The sequence below is a fragment of the Phoxinus phoxinus genome (genome assembly GCF_949152265.1).
Source record: "Phoxinus phoxinus genome assembly, chromosome: 8".
In the NCBI taxonomy this organism is placed as follows: Eukaryota; Metazoa; Chordata; class Actinopteri; order Cypriniformes; family Leuciscidae; genus Phoxinus; species Phoxinus phoxinus.
The window spans coordinates 22,721,222-22,739,036 of record NC_136883.1 but is presented as its reverse complement, the minus strand read 5'-3'; the positions used below and the strand labels follow the sequence as shown (position 1 = coordinate 22,739,036).

The 17,815-nt window shown below is 38.4% G+C and overlaps 1 protein-coding gene across 3 annotated transcripts in view; it reads left to right on the top strand.

Annotated features, from left to right (window-relative positions):
- Positions 1-17,602, top strand: part of iqsec3b (IQ motif and Sec7 domain ArfGEF 3b) — a 25,910-nt gene extending 8,308 nt beyond the window's left edge. The window contains exons 4-15 of one of the 3 annotated variants that reach the window (XM_079620483.1): positions 110-418; positions 773-1,440; positions 6,284-6,445; positions 7,177-7,299; positions 7,459-7,625; positions 8,513-8,652; positions 10,023-10,148; positions 10,232-10,331; positions 10,700-10,858; positions 11,569-11,658; positions 11,772-11,812; positions 13,748-17,602. In XM_079620483.1, coding sequence (XP_079476609.1) covers positions 110-418; positions 773-1,440; positions 6,284-6,445; positions 7,177-7,299; positions 7,459-7,625; positions 8,513-8,652; positions 10,023-10,148; positions 10,232-10,331; positions 10,700-10,858; positions 11,569-11,658; positions 11,772-11,812; positions 13,748-14,161 — 2,499 coding nt within the window. In that variant the 3' untranslated portion in view covers positions 14,162-17,602. The remainder of the gene's footprint in view (positions 1-109; positions 419-772; positions 1,441-6,283; positions 6,446-7,176; positions 7,300-7,458; positions 7,626-8,512; positions 8,653-10,022; positions 10,149-10,231; positions 10,332-10,699; positions 10,859-11,568; positions 11,659-11,771; positions 11,813-13,747) is intronic. The other 2 variants (XM_079620484.1, XM_079620485.1) reach the window with 2 other exon arrangements.
- Positions 17,603-17,815: the final 213 nt, after the last annotated feature.

Sequence of the window (17,815 nt, the reverse complement as noted above, 5' to 3'; positions counted from 1 at the left end):
TATCTATCTGTCTGTCTGTCTGTCTGTCTATCTATCTATCTATCTATCTATCTATCTATCTATCTATCTATCTATCTATCTATCTATCTATCTATCTATCTGTCCGTAGATAGAGGAACTGGAGCAAAAGTACGGTGGTCCTTTGATTTCCCGGCGTGCGGCCTGTAAGATTCAGATGGCGTTTCGTCAGTACCAGCTCAGCAAGAACTTCCAAAAGATCCGCAACTCAGTTCTGGAGAGTGGGATCCCGCGGCGTATGTCAGTGCGCAGGGTCCGGGTGCAGAGGGAAAGTTTCTCTGCTGAACGGGCGCTGATGGAAGGATGTTCACTCATGGGCATCCCGCTCACACACTCCACGTCACTCCCAGTGGCCACAACAACCACACTCACACACCTGGAGGACACATTCACCGAACAGGTACAGTTACACTATTAAAACACATGAATTCTGTGCAATCAGTTCAGCCATTTACTGTAGTTCAAGTACACATACAATTCTGTTCTATTCTATTCATACTATTTTATTGTTTGATTCTATTGCATTTGTTCCTTCTCCTCTGTCCTTTTGTTTTGTTGTATTCTGTTCTATTGTATTCCGTTCCATTTTATTCTATTGTATTTCGTTGTCTTCAATTCAAATGTTTTTCTGTTCTGTTTTATTAGGTTCTATTATATTCAGTTATACTTCATTAAATTAAAATATGTTGTATTCTGTTCTATTTTATTAAAATTGGTTCTATTCCATTCCATTCTATTCTATTCTCCCTGCCAGGTTCAGACATTAGCACGGTCTATTGACGAGGCTTTGAGCGGCTGGAGTTCTATTCGAGACGGGGAAGGAGAGAAGTCCTCTGCGGCCCCTCCCTCTGGATCTCATCCCGAGGGGCTCCTGATGGACCCCAATACCCTACAGGAGGCCCCACCGGGCGGCTGTGGGGGGAACATACCCCGCAGCGCCAGTAAACTCATGATGGCTTTCAGGGATGTGACTGTTCAAATTGATAACCACAACTTTCGCCTCTCCTCCTCCTCCATGCTGGAGTCAGTTTCCCTTGGTAACGGCATATCCAAGGAGACCGGCTCTGAAGCCCAAACGGGGGGAAAGATCGCAGGCCAGTCGGCATCGTCAGCCACGGAGATGCCTGAGTTTCCACCTCCGCCACCCAGCGAGGAAGAGAAAGAGAACCAACAGCCAACCGGATCGGATGCAGCACAGACAGCAGGGGCGGGCCTGGAGAGGAAACAGACCAATCAGATTGCACCCGAGACGGCGGAAAACAGCTCAGAGCCCGTCAGTAGCAGCAGCACCTCGACATCAGCGTGCGAGACGATGATTCTGTCTCTGCCCCGCCCACACTGCCAGGACACACCCTGCGGGACGCTGTCGACGGATATCGCACGCAAACGCCTTTACCGTATTGGACTCAACCTCTTCAATGTGTGAGTAATCTTTCCATTTAAAGTGGCTTTTTTAGTGTGTGTTACTGGTTTAGCTGTTTGTAAGGCTCTGATGCCCCCACAAAGACTGAAGTGAATGTGCAAATATGCAGCGTTATTTTAGTAATTCATATAACTATAATATTTTTCTAGAAAAGCAAAGATTTTCATAGAAAATTTTCAATTTGGGCTTTTCAAAATCTTATTTGAAAGTTTTGGGGGGGGAAAGTTTACAGTTTAAAGGTTTATAAGCCTTGCGAACAAACAAACATTTGATAGATTTGTTCCAAATACTACCGGTAATCCAAAATATGAGCAACAGTCATAGTGATGTGCGCTTTAGCCAGACGGTAAGACCCACTAAATCGAATAAAAAAAACAATAGAATTTATCGGCGGGTACATTTGCTGTAAATAAAAATAAGATTTCACAAAAGAGCTTTTGTTTGCCGGGTCAGTTTGCCCATGACTAAAGAATTGAGTGCATTTTCATTATGCCTGCTGATACACACTGACAAATACACACACACTTGCACATGTATACATACACACATACTCAAGAAGACTATATTACACTCCCTCAGGGGTGATTGTGAAGCTCTTTCTCTGCTCCATTTTGTGTGTGTAGCTCTTTCAGACACACACACACACGCACACACACACACACGCACGCACGCACACACACGCACACGCACACACACAGAGAGAGAGAGAGAGAGAGAGAGAGAGAGAGAGAGAGAGAATAATAAAGCCAATCCTCAGAGGATTCAGAGTGCATCAGCACTCAATTGAAATCTCAGATCAGATTCACTTTGACATGCTTGACGTGAGTAGTGCCACGGTTGCCATGGTAACCAGGTGATCTACACTCACGGTTTTACTCAGGCTGTGTGACCAAGGGACAATGTTGTTTTTTCAAGGTTTCTGTCTGTCAAAATGTATGCAGGAATTTTTCAGCTATTCACTCACAATGAGTAAGGGCAACGTAGCATGTTTGGGGTGATGTGTGTGTGTGTGTGTGTGTGTGTGTGTGTGTGTGTGTGTGTGTGTGTGTGTGTCAGTATAAGTTCGGATGTGACCTGAGAAGATGTTCAGAGTGGTGGAAATAATGCACGTTACAGTGATGTCATCTCTGAATCTGATGCTAAAGAAAGCAAGAAACAGACAAATACAAAGAGAGACCGAGAAGGACATATCAGTATTATTATAAATGAACATCTCAATCCAATATCGCAAATAAAACAGAAGCTTTCACTGGTGTCCATTCAAAAAGGCCATATGGCTTTTTTCCCCCTTTAAATAAACTTATAATGAAGCAATGTCCTGCGCCACTCCAAGTTTTTCATTTCACCGTCCTTGCTTTCACTACTTGCTTTACTTGAAATGTCTTTATAAAGGTCTTTACTGTCACTTTTGATCAATTTAATGCATCCTTGCTGAATGAAAGCAATTTCTTATTGACCCAAACTTTTGATTAGTAGTGTACATACATGTTATGTGGATAGCAGATGAACCCAAGCAAAGACAGTATGCAACACACAACGTTTATTTAAAGACAAAAAACAGAGAAAACAAAACCCACGAGGGGGCAAAACAAGACAGGATAGACTACTTTAGACTGACAACACTAGACTAAGGCCCTGTTTACACGATGGGAAAACGCAGATATTTCTCTGCGTTTTGGCCTGTCATTTACACGAAAACGCAGTTTTTATCCAAAAAAACAATTATTTCTAAAAACTCCGGCCAAAGTGGAGATTTCTGAAAACGCCGGTTATATGTTGTCGTGTCAACTGGGAGAAACGGGGTTTTAGGTTCTCTCTTGTCGATTCTGAGGATTCTGATTGGCTTGCATGGCTTTATCCTTCTCCCTACACTGCCGCCCAAAGGTTTGGCATAGTTATGATGGCGCTCGACGGCGTATTTATGCGGGTTGTGTGCACGATGTTATTATTGAAAACAGAGGGGGGGAAATATTCGTTTCTCTAAATACCCGGCTATGTGTAAATGTGGCCTAAGACTCAGACAATAAACTAGACACTAAACTAACAGTAAAGACAGGAGCAAACACTTCTTTCCAGACAAGACTTTAACCAGGATACTCTCGGGTAGTCTCACACAAAGTTTGACATAGAATGACAATCACAGATAGATAATGAACCGGCACAGGACAGCAAACACAAGGGGATTAAATAGGGAGAAACTAATAATTGGCAACAGGTGAAACTGATACAACAATGAAGGCTAACGAGGAGAACAAGGGGGCGGGGTTAAGTGACGAGACAACGCAAGCACACAGCCCAAACACAAGGCCATGTGCTTGCACACAAAACATGGGTCTGTCATGATCCTGCCTCAAGACTAGAGAAAATCAAGGACACGAGGGCAGAATCATGACAATACATAAATATAAGATACTCAGTCCATCTGTTATTGGCTGAGGGCTGCTAATACAGACGTTGTGATGTGCATATGGACGTGTGCGTCTCTGAAACAGAATAATGTGATTGGATGTGGAAAGAGTAATCTGAAATATGCTGTATGTGTTTAGCTATGAATATCTCTTCTATCACATTTATATATGTGAACCTGTGCATAAGTGCATAAGCACCCCCCCCCCCCCCCAGATTGTTAGTGTATCTTCTGTTAAAAGGGAAGAAATCTTCCTTTTTTTGTTGTTGAAAAAAGTCTCTTATGCTCACCATTTATACCAAAAATACAGTAAAAACAGTATTATGAAATATTATTACAATTTCCATACAGTATATTTTAAAATGTAATGTATTACTGTGATGCAATTTTCAGCATCATCACTCCAGTCTTTAGTGTCACGTGATCCTTCAGAAATCATTCTAATATGCTGATTTGATACTCAAGAAACATTTCTTATTATCATCAATGTTAAAAAAAACTTTTTGCTTGCTTGTTAACCTTCACCAGAGCGAGGACGCTCTGAAGCGTTTTTTTTTTTAAATAGTTCAAAGTTACTATCAGATTTATTACCTTGACAAACTAAACATCATTAAAAATATATAAGTCTCACGTTTCAGTATTTGACCACTATTGTATTCTGAGAAACTTATAGTGACAGTTATGTCTTAATTTGTGTCAGGATTTATGTAATGAAAAAATGAGTCGATACCTTTAATATGAATTATGAGCGTCAGCTGCTCCATTCAGAAAAAAACTCCGGTGCTGTTGTCTTGAGAACGCGTGACAAAACAACGTTCCTCAGGGCTTTTGGCTCAAAAATGTGCAGATTTGGAGAAATATTGATATATTATCATAGGTTTACATCATATTTCTATAGACAGGAATAATATTTATTGAATTTATATCCAAATGCGTCGATGTATACATAAAGAGCGCTGGATACTCTGATGTACTGTGTTTTCAATCCATACAGCAGGCTGAGGGCGCCATTTGCACAGTTTTTTCCAAATATGGGAGCACACGAAGAAGAACAATAACCTGTGACCTTCCAGGACGTCACTGACATAAACACAGCTAACGTTAGCTTTCAGAGATCGCTATAACATGCAGATAAAGATGTTTTGAAGACAATAAACATGATTGCAATGATATTTGATTTACCTGTGTTCTTCGAGCCATGTCAGGTATTTTTATAATAATAGATTATATGTATAATGTAATGCTAATCGGTATAGACTTTACAATAGTGCAGAATAATATCAAATCATATATTTTCTGTCTGATTTTCTTTTCTGAAGCCAAATAAGCTCATAGAAGATTATTTAAAACACTCGACTTGCACTATAAAGTAAGTTTGGAGCACAAACAGGGTTTTAATCTCATAAATTGTCGTGTATTGACGGTGTGCTAAGCTAACATGCTAGCTAGCTCTCTAGTTGCACCTGCCATCTAGCTGTTATTTTTTATGATTTTTTTTCTAAATCGGAATGCTTACTGAAATATTTCTTTATTTAAGAAAGGCATTTGATACAGTTTCAAATGTGAAGTGAAGATTATGAAAGAAATTAGGGGGTGAAACACCGTGATTAGCCAGTCGTTAGCGATTATAATGGAGACAAAGGAAAATAATATTTATGGCCATAAGCCGGCTGGAAAGGTGTAAATGTGTGCAGGAGAGAGTGACACTGAATGGGGCTCGTTTGCACCACAAAACAATAGAGACAATAGACTGAATAGATACTAATAGATGACAATAAACACAAGTTTGCATTTTAGAGTCAATTCAAAATAAAGTCATTTGAGATGATCTTGAAAAACATTTAACAAAATACAGAGTTTTAGACTTATCACCTTCAAATTTTAAATATAACATGGTCAGACATGTGTCTTTAGCTGGAGTGCATTTCTAGAGTGCTGACGGGCCAACTTCAATTTAATTTTCATGAAGATGTTTCATAAAAATAAATTTCTAATAACTTACACAACTTTGAAGCTATTCATAAATTTTTTTTCATTATGACAATAATTCATTCTACATTTCCAATAAAGTGCCAGGTGTCAGCTTTCAAATGAGACCATACTTGAGCTTTTAGGACAAAGGGTCAATTAATTGAATCTTTTTTAGGTTGGGTATGCTATTTCTGGGGATTTTTCAAAAGTGGCGCTGAAGGCTAACAGGTTAATACTTTTGTGGAAACTTCATTATAAAATGGTAGTGTATAATAAAAAGTATAAATAAATCTTAAAAATGTATATTAAATGTACATGAAGGTATATTATACCATAGTATTATACAATATAATGTTAGCTAATTGTCTAAATTATAGTTATTATAAAGTGTTAGCTCTAGCTTCTTTAGAAAAAGAAAAATAATATGTTAGTACTCATCTACATCTTTCTTGATCTTCCTGCAGAAATCCAGACAAAGGCATCCAGTTCTTGATATCCAGGGGCTTTATTCCAGATACCGCCATTGGTGTGGCTCACTTCCTGTTGCAGAGGAAGGGTTTGAGCCGACAGATGATTGGAGAGTTCCTGGGTAACAGCAAAAGGCAGTTCAACAGAGATGTGTTAGAGTGAGTCATGTCTTCATAAACTTTCATGCACTATAGTTTTCTATGTACCGTATCATAGTAATTTTGCCTACTACGATGTCTGATGAGGCAAATATTTAGTCTTAAATCCTGTAAAACATCTATATAAGCCCTATCTATATATATTCCCCCATTTATATAAATTATTTAAAACATTTAAACTGAAAAAAGTTGATTGATTTATTGCCAAGTACAGTATGTTTGTCTTGGTGATAAAATAAGCTTCCAGTGCACTAGAACAGCAACAAGATAGTAATAAATAAATACAAATTCACAACATAAACATAATAGATGAATAACATAGATCAAAATGTACAAAATAGATCAAAACTATGTACAAATGTCCTATATAGAAATAAAATTATGCAAAGGCTTGACAAGATTATGCAAAAAAGGTCAGAATAAATTGGAAATCTAAATAAAAACTATTGTGTCAATAAATTATATTAAACGATAATATTAATTAACGAACTATGAAATTATATTCTTGTATTGAAAGGGAAACATTACGATTATAGTTAATAAGACGGCATTAATCAGCGCATGAATAATACTGCATATTCAGGATTGGGGCTTATAATTTAAGAACCAACCACTGAAGGTAATAACGGCACATTTTCATTTCTTACAGTGCTGGAGCTTCATAAATTGGGCTCTTAATTCAAACAGAGCACATTTATGAGGTTTATGTGGCCTCTCTCTCTCTTTCTCAGCTGTGTGGTGGATGAGATGGATTTTTCAATGCTGGAGCTGGATGAAGCTCTGAGGAAGTTTCAGGCTCACGTGCGAGTGCAAGGAGAAGCTCAAAAAGTCGAGAGACTCATTGAAGCATTCAGGTGAGAATCACACACACACACACACACGTAAAGAGTCATTTCCTAAACACGCATGCAATTTTTCAGATTAACCATGGCAATTTTATCCACAGCTTTTACTGGGTGCGGTACTTTTACTATAATGCGCATTCCTGTGTCCTCTGTTGTTCCTTCTTTCAGTCAGAGGTATTGTATGTGTAACCCTGACGTGGTGCAACAGTTTCATAACCCCGACACCATCTTCATCCTGGCCTTTGCCATCGTGCTGCTGAACACAGACATGTACAGTCCCAACATAAAACCAGAGCGCAAGATGCTGCTGGAAGACTTCATACGCAACCTACGAGGTGTGTTTATGTGTGTTTTGTTCATTAAAACCAGAGCGTGTTGGTGTTTTGAGGTCAGAGATTAAATATTTGATTTGAAATCTTGCTGATTTTAATCAGCTTTCCATCTCCATGTTTAAATGAGCATTTTTTTTTCCATATCAAAAGAGTCACTTTGATTATCTCCTAGGAGTGTAGGCAGTGTGTGTGTGTGTGTGTGTGTGTGTGTCTGTGTCAGATTCCTAGTCTCTGATCAAATAATTTTTTATCTGTTGCCTACTTCCTGCAAACACATACAGTATAAGATAGCTCTTCTTTAAAGTGAATGTAAAGTCATGGGGACTGGAACGAAATCAGCTTGTTATTAGTCAAGCTGTAGTTTATAAAAGGACTTTTCCATAGGGCCAAATAAATCCTCAATTTAAACTGCAATAAATCACTTAAAAGTACACAGTGACACTTCTGCTTTTCTATATGCCGTGGTCCTTGTTAACAAAAGATTTATTCCTATTACACAGGCTATACAGTTTTTCCTGCCTCAAATGGATAGTTCACCCAAAAATGAAAAGTCTATCATCATTTACTCGCCCTCATGTTGTTCCGAACCTGCACGAGTTTCTTTCTTCTGTTGAACACAAAGGAAGATATTTTAAAGAATGTTGGTAACCAGACAGTTGACGGTAGCCATAGTATTTTTTTTTCCATCAACTGTTTGGTTACCAATATTCGTCAAAATATCTTCTTTTGTGTTGATCAGAAGAAAAAAAAACATACAGGTTTGGAACAACTTGAGGGCGAGTAAATGATGACAAAATTGGTATTTTTGGGGGAACTATCCTTTTAAACTATATCTTTACTTTTGTATTATGATGTTAAAAAAAAGAATAAATAAACAAACTCCCCTTCAGGAGTGGACGATGGGGCAGACATTCCTCGGGAGATGCTAGCCGGGATTTACGAGCGGATTCAGCAGAGGGAGCTGCGCTCCAATGAGGACCATGTGACCTACGTTACCAGGGTGGAACAAAGCATTCTTGGAATGAAGACGGTGAGTCAGTTCTCTACCAATTAAACAAAAAGGTCATGTAAAAATGAAAAGTGCATCACCTTTTGGTTCGGTTTGTACCAGTTACAGATTTGAAAAGGTGTTTAGAGACAGTGAGACAGCTGACCAAACAGCTGTCTTCTCAACTTTACTGTGGGTCTAGCTGAGCCAAACATTGACATTACTATCCCTCATACTAGCGCAGCGGAGAGGGCCGACGTCCTGCAGAGATTTATCTCCAGCTTGCCCCAAAACACCAGCCTGGAAGTTTCTAGAATGCCTGAAGACCTTGATTAGTTGGATCAAGTGTGTTTAATAGGGGTTGGAGCGGAACTCTGCAGGACTGTGGCCCTCCAGGAGCAGGATTGGACAACTTGTCCAGCACCGTTTATGTCCAGGGATCCTTCTTAACCATTTTAACAAATATTTATGAAAAACAATTATGAAATTGTTATTGCCAAATGATGATTGATATATATATATATATATACCGTATATATATATATATATATATATATGTGTGTGTGTGAAGATTTGTTTTTTATGATCCTTCAAGTTCGATTAAACCATAATTTTTTTTATTTTATAATATATATTTTAAATATATCTGTTCATATGTGATATATGCGTTTGATTCACAAAAAAAGCTCATGAGAGTCATTTGCTCAGGATTCAGACTATACTGGTTGTGCTATACTCTATGTTTTTTAATTCTCTGAAAAGAAACGGCTCATAAAAAACATTTGTTTGTGGAGCGGAATACACTGGTTGTGCTGTATGGTTGTGCTCAGTAAAGAGTGATTTGTTCTGTAATCAAACTACACTGGTCGCTTTGTATGTTTTGTGCTATTAACGGAAAAGGTTAATCATTTTGGTTTTATGTAAATGAACCTGGTTCTGCATAAGAACTTGCTGAAAAATAAGGAAGGTAAACAACAAGGGTTTCATAAACAAGTCTAAAACTTCAAAATTTGATCTTATTTTTAACTTATATGACCCCGAAAACCTTTGCAAGTCTGAAGTTTGATTAACAAGATGAACTAAAAAATATACTTTTCTCAAAACATCAGTCAGTTAAATTCACATTACAGATTCTGGTCATTGTTTCCTCCCACCTCTGTATGCTAACAGCTGAGTGGATCAGTTTATAAAAACAGGAAACTTGAGACTGAAACTGCTCATTAGTTTGGTGCTGTAATTTTAGATTACACATGACAGCGCAGCAAAACACTGTACCTCGATATGAAATATTCATTTCTTTCATCAGCCCATGCTGCATCAGAAATCCCTCTTTTCATTTCCTGTGCCGACGGAAGCTGTACCTTCTGAATTGAATTCACCCGATATTTGATCTCTCTCTCTTTCTTCCTCAGATACTGTCGGTTCCTCACCGTCGGCTGGTGTGCTGCAGTCGACTGTATGAGGTCACCGATGTGAATAAACCGCAGAAACAGGCTTCACATCAGAGAGAGGTGTTCCTCTTCAACGACCTGATAGTGGTGAGGGACACACAGATGAAAGCATATTCGCACATGTACAAACAAACAACTGAAAATAAACTAAATCTTTCTTATGATGTTAGATCCTAAAACTATGCCCTAAGAAGAAGAGTGCCGCAACATACACGTTCTGCAAGGCCATGGGTTTACTGGGAATGCAATTCCATCTGTTTGAGAATGAGTGTAAGAACACAAGCACACACAAAACAGTTACATGTTGTATATGTTAATATTTTACTGTATTTATAAATACAGTAAAAAGTATGCTACAGTTATAGTTGACCATGAATGTACTACAGGGGGAAGTACTACCATGGACAAAAACCATTACAATAAATAAATAACCTTTTATATCACTTTTTATATAATTCCGTTGCTTCTGAAGAATGACCACATTTTTTCTTTATTGTCTGTCTTTGAAGTATAATTTTGTAAATTTTTAACCTGATTCAGACGGATACATGTTTTTTTTTTTTAAATGATAAAAACAGGAAAATTCACAAATCCTCAAAGCAGGACCTTTGTATCACAGCATGTTTTGTCCATCACAGATTACCCTCATGGAATCACGATATTGTCTCCGTTCTCGTCGGAGAAGAAGCAGGTGGTGAGTTTCTGTTCTCAGAGCTCAGAGGAGCTGCTCAAGTTTGTAGAGGACCTGAGAGAGAGCATCGCAGAGGTGGCAGAGATGGAACAAATTCGGATCGAGTGTGAGTGTCTTTGCATGTCACTGCTCATTTTGCTTATTTACTCGTGTTCACATGCTTTAGCTTAGTGATAGTCACATTTGTTAAATTCGACATTAAAAAAATCTGTTTCTGGACGTCCATGTTCTGTCTAAAACACATCCCATAGATCTACATTGAAAAGCTAAAATCCAGGGAACAGTAAGAAACCGCCTAGTAATCACGTAGCAACATGTTTAACAATCTTAGTAGTGAGTTTTGCACAGGCAAACATCACTCATATTTGCTTCAGACATTTTTTGAAATATTCACTCTTAAAAATAAAGAGTTCATAAATTACAGCAATGCAAGCAAACCATTTTGGGTTCCCCAAAGAACCTTTCTGTGAAAAATTTGTACTTAACTGTGCAATGGAAAGGTTCCATGGATGGTAAAGGTTCTTCACGGAAACCATCGATGCCAATTAAGAGTGTTTGTGCTTTTTCAGGTTAATACACTTAAAATAGCATCATTATTTATAGTACATGATTGTGTATAGGCTGTATGTGTGGGCTATGCTGTACTATGTTATAGAACAGTGTTGTTTATTAGCACTATAATGAATGAATTAATTTAACATTTTAAATCATTATCTAAAGGTTAGCTTGAATAAAAATGAATTCTCTTCATTCCTCTGTGGTTTGAATGCTATGGTGGTGGCCAACATTAAAGTGAATTATGCATGTGGTTCTCAGGGGAACTAGAAAGACAACAGGTTGTGAGAAATCAAACTAACAAGAACGGCACACAACTAGACATCCACGCTGGACCTAGTAGAGCATCAGGTACACACGCACACACACACACGCACACACACACACACACACACACACACACACACACACACACCCATCAATAAGACTGTTTTTCATGTCTTGTGTATATGTATGGCTTGCAGGGGATGATTTTTACGAGAAAACAGGAAGCAACACAGTAGAGGTTTGTATCAGTATATCGTGGTGTGAGCGCAGTGCAAATTATGTTCCGATTCTGAGTGCATGTATTTATAGTGTCCTCCAAAATGTTGGACCCCTAGGCAAAGTGGGGTTTTGGATAATATCAGCATAAATCTGTATTATTTTAAGTGATGACTTTGCAATGATTAAGTTGCAAGGGACTATGGAAATAAATAAATAAATATATCTATGTATAAATATATAACTATGGAAATTTATTAAAAAATCAATGAATTCAGAGCATAGAAAAATACCGTACAAGAGCTGTCTTCAAACTGTGTTCTGATTGATCGGTTGCTCTGTCAATCAATCAGTGAAGCGAAGAACATTATTATTGTCTTCTTCAATGATAATTGCATAATACGCCAATGCATTTACACCAAAAATGTTGAGGATTTTTATGCTGATATTGTCCCATTTTTAAACCTAGGGTGTTTCCAAACTTTTTGGGGACATTGTAGGTGGTGACAGCATGTATTGTAGTTAACATCACTATCTCCTTGCAGAATCAGAGATAACCTCCCCACTGACCCCCCACTCCCTACCCTTTGACCCCTGAGCTCACTTTGTCCCTGTCAGAATGGAGACGCTCGCCCTCGGTGTCTTCACTGCAATCACACACCACTCGTGCAGAGCAACAACTGAGAAAACACCACCCCCTGCCCCTCGTCGTGATCTCTAATCTGTGGCTTCTCACTACATCTGCTGTTGTTGTGGGGTGAAATTCTTTCAACTTAAAAATCTTAATGCCAGTCCATTAGTGGAAATTATGTCGATAGTGTATTCAAATAAGACGCACTGATAAGCGCATTCACACATACAGGGCCCTATTTTAACGATCTAAGCGCATGGTCTAAAGCACACGGCGCAAGTGCACTTTTGCTAGTTTAACGACGGGAAAAATGGTCGGCGCGCCCGGCGCATGGTCTAAAAGGGTTATCCCTATTCTCTTAATGAGTAATGGGTGTGTTTTGGGCGTAACGTGCAATAAATCCGAGTCTACTCTAATCTACCATTCCCTTTAAAAGCTAATTACGCTCGTGCCATGGCGGATTCGTTATTTACATGGCGGAATTTGCAAGCGGAAAAACGTAACGCTTCTCCAGAGAGGAAACGGATCTGCTTGTGCGCGATGTTAAATCGCGCAAGCAGACCATCTGCGGGACAAGCCGGATTCCACCATATCTTTATGTTGGTCAATGGCACAGTCTATTTCAGTCGCCTCAAAATAGCAACGCGCCAACAATGCGCCTGAACACAACTCTTTTTCAGACCAGCACAATCATGAGTGCACAAATGGGTGCAAATTTGCTATTTAAACAACGTGGCGCAGGACGTGAAAATGATAACTGCGTCGGGCTGAAACTAGCAAAAAACACTTGCGCCGGGTGTATGATGTATGATAGGGCCCACAGCCTAAACTGGAGCTTTCGCACTGGAACTCATTAAAATTCAAATACTTCATTAAAAAGAGCCGAAACGAAAAGGAATGAGCAGTGGTTAGTGTGGACCGACAGGCTACATGAGTTTGCTTTCACGAGATGCCTCGCACATAACATACACACACGCACACAAGGTCTGTCAAGACAAGGTGCAAATTATCCAGCATGCAATAAAGACCCTCGCTGCCAAGCGTTTAGGCCCTCCAGGGGCACTTTAATGCTTCTTACAGACGGATAAAAATATAACAGTCTGATTAGCAGCGCGGTAATAAAAGGAAATGCATAAGATAGCAGTTAATTATCCAAAACCCGGCAGTTCAAGTAGGAAGTCTGCGCCGCATGTACGTAGTTGTGTCACGTTCTGCCGCCTGCATGCTCTGTGGCATGGCCTCGTCGTGTGATCCGCACCAGAGGGCCGTGAGAGTGCAGCAGGCCAGGCTGATAACGCTTCCTGCTTCTGGCTGTTTCTAAACTAGGTGTCAATTCACAACAGGCTCCAAACATACCAACTCAGCTCTCCTCTGGCCCCACCCAGCGCTCAGCACCACCTGGCCGTCCTGCCTAGCCCCGCCCCTGGCTCCACCCTCACCATCTCCCCAGACACCCTGATCCAGTGCCAGCAGATCGTCAAGGTGATCGTCATGGATGCCGCCGGGCGTGGCCACGTGGAGGCGTTCCTCAGCCACAACCCCGCCCACCGCCTCATCCAATCGGCTGTGTCCACGCCCACCAGGTCACGGGAGGGGGGCAAGCAGCAGCAGCAGCCGCCCCTCCCTCCCCCGCCGCCTCCTTATCATCACCCGCATCAGTTTTGCCCCCCGACCCCTCCGCCACCACGCCACCTGCTGAGCCAACGCAGGTACTCCAGCGGGACACGCAGCCTAGTCTGAATAACACACACTCGGAGATGAGTTTATACCTGTTAAAAGGACACATCCCCTAAATTGAACATTCTGTCTTTATTTAATCACCCACATGTACAATTTGTGCACTATATTCCAAGTCTTCTGAAGAGATAAGTGAGCTTTGTGTGTCCAAGACCAAAATATATGTGCGTATTCACTGAAAATCTCCTCTGTAATTCTAAAATGACTTTCACTGGCACATTTAAATGCACTTTAGACATTTTAACTGGAAGAAATAAGACATATTTGGCAGTTTATGAAGTGTCAATTGTCCAGTATTATTTAGTAGTATTTATATAGGCTACTATTATAGTATTTATTAATATATTAAATTTGGTTTTATTTTTACCTTTTTATTTTTCATTTTAGTAATTGTTATGTGCTTTTTACATTTTTATTTTTATTTCTATTTTGCTTTAATTTATTTTTAGTCATTTTAGCACTCCAACAAAAATATTTGAAATTTATAATAAATATTTATAATAAAAATATTTTATTTCAGTTGGTTGGCAAGGCACCACTTCTAATGTTTGTTTAAACTTTTTAAGTTTAAAGTTTATCATCTAATATTTATATTTTATTTCAGCTCCATTTCAATTAACAAAAGCATTGAGATTTTCTTTTTATGAACTATCATTGCATGGAAACAAGCTATAAAAATTCTTCATAAATGTTTGTGTTCCTTGAAAAAAAAAAAAAACAGCATCCGGATTTTAAAGCAACGTGAGGGTGCATAAATATTGATGGAATGTTCATATTTATGTTAACTATTGCTTTGAAAACTAAACTATCATGTACACTCTTTTTTTGAAGACACAAAAAAGCACAAGTAACCCAGTCTGAACTGTTAGGCTCGGATCGCTCAAAAGAAGCTATTCTTAGAATAGTTGGGTCCTCGTGGCCTTAAAGTGTGCATTTAAAGTGAGTAGATGTATAGTATTTTTTTAAAAGGTTTTTTTTTCTCAGATCTTTTGTGTGTGCGTTCCTGCATTCAAATTAAGTGTTTATATTTTGATTTCTCCTTAAACACCCATGTCATGTGACCTGAACTACAATAGATGGATGTAGTATAGAGAGAGTGCTTGTGAAGATGAATTTGTTCAAAGACGCTAGCATAAAATAAAGTTTGCAATTATATTTATGTTCACATCATATTTTGTATGGAAATAGGAAATCACCACCCTCTTTCAAAGGTCTTACCTGTTAGTCTAAATTCCAAAGACGAAATCCAATTCCAGTATTTGGATAGACATCGTACCTCAACATTTCTGAAAAAGAAAAAATGCAAAAGTAACTTGTTTAGATAACAGAACACCCCTTGAGTTAGTTAGCCAAACTACAGTAACCAAGGCAAATCATGTGACCTCTTCTGCTTTCCCATTGGTGGTTGTCACATCATGTGAATCCACATTGGCATTCGAATGGCAAAATCTCACAGAAAATGAATGATTTTATTGCTGCAAATCACACTGTCTTTTAGTGAATTATTCAAACTGTGTTGTGAATGATGATATTTAGGTCAGGACGTGGCCACTAAAAAAATATCTAATTGCCAAGATAAAAGCTACAGATAATGTCTGTATATGGCATCATCTACTGTCGTTTTTTATCCAGTCAAGAGTCCCAATCTCAGCTGCTGAGAAATTGAGGACGCTGCCGTCCCGTGTAGAGGAAGTGCTTGATCGTGAGAGACCTAACAAGGGTGTTGACCGAGCTCTATAAGCCCTTTAAAACGTTTGGACACCCAGATCTTGACTTGTGCCTTCCCACAAAAGTATTTTAATGTCCTTTAAAAAGCACATTTGAATTGCTAATCCGTGTTGAAACCAACTTCTATGCGATACCTGCTAGAAATAGGAGCTTTACTGTATTTCTGCACTAATCAATATTCAATCATTCTGATTGGTTATCTAAAGTCTGCTTAGTGCTTGCTTATCCAAATCAGGTATTTACATCATTGACAAGCATTATATAGTATCGTGCTGAAAAACTTAATTCATTTGCAAATAGTCAGAAATTACGTTTTATTTGATTGATTGATTTAAATATATATATTCACATTTGAATGTGCATCAAGTATTAATCTGTTCGGCGTTACTGATAGTACTGGTATAAATGACAGTTAAATGTATAAAAGCGTATAAATGACAGTTAAATGTTTAAAATCGTTTCCAAATTTCATTTTCTCTTTGCTAATGCATTTTTACAACATATTTTTAGAGCGACACAAAGCAAAAAATCAAAAAATTTGAACGAGGGTGGTGAGATGGTTTACCAATAGGGACAGGGGCCGTTTTTTTTTTGTCCGGTCCTATAGAGCGACTCTCTGTAGCGTGTTACTGTGATCAAGCCTGGTGCTCAGGTAGCTTCATGTGAAACCAGGTGCACATCAAACCTCTGAGAAAATATCAAATGTTGTATACTACAAGGCTATGACTGAGAAATTGTATATTTTTAAAAACGTATCACTTAAAATATTATGTTAAAATCTTTGCATTTGTGTTTTAAAAGGATCTGGTGGATTATGTTTGTGTTTGCCACATTGAACTCACGTTTTCTGTATTGCATGTCATAAGAGATTCACATGTTTATGTGTAGATATCTATAAAAAGATTTTATCGGGAGTATATCGACACTAATATTTATGTTTCTATTTTCTTTGCTTGGTTTTTGAATCACAAAACTAGTTTTTAATAACAAGTATATCCGTTTCTTTTCCAAGGCATTATGGGAAATGATGTCATTCTGTGCTTAGACACAGAAAATTACAGAAAAGCAGCAAAAAAATGTATTTATAAATCTATTTATTCATACAGAGTAGGAGAATGAAAAGCTTTATTGTATAATTTGCACAGCTGTTTATTCATTACGATGCGCTGATCCAATACAGTCTTTTCTTGGTGTACACCTGCTCTGACATGTTTCTGGAACCATTCAAATCATGTACGCTCCTCTACCACACACCACGCCGAGTCAGAAGCTGTTCATTTTCTAGGCTCAATTAATACGTAGCAACATATTTGTTTCCAAGAACATCCCTGACACATTTAAACCCAGCGAGGGGCCGAATTCTGACTGTGAAGTTGTGAACATGCACTGCATTTTTGTGAAAATGCACCATAAACTGCATCCTAGAGTCCATGTAGTTTCAGTCTAATGTGAACTTCTTGACTCAAATTCTATCCCAGAAGTTCATTATAAAAAAGAGAAGCTAAAAAAGAAGTCAATGCTGAAATTCATGTATAACTTGTCAAAATATGGCCTTGTGATGGTCAGTGCAATGGTCCCATCTAATAGGTTTTTACGATTTATATTTATATTGAGCACTATTATGAAGTTTTATATAGCGTAAAAGACACTTGATACGCTCACATTCATATCCTGTATATGCAATGTCACTCAATCATATCTCAACAATCATTAAACGTGCAGAAAATAGAAAAACGTCTGTGTGTCTTGTTTGTGTTTCAGTGCTATTGTACTTAAATATCATGATGGTATTTATGACCGCAATCAGCAGCCTGTTAAATAATATTGGAAATCTATTGTTTGGCTAGACCTTCTCAAATACTATTGACTGGATCCATTAAACGCAGCTGGCATATTGATTAAACTTGACATTCAAGAGTTTGCTCACTA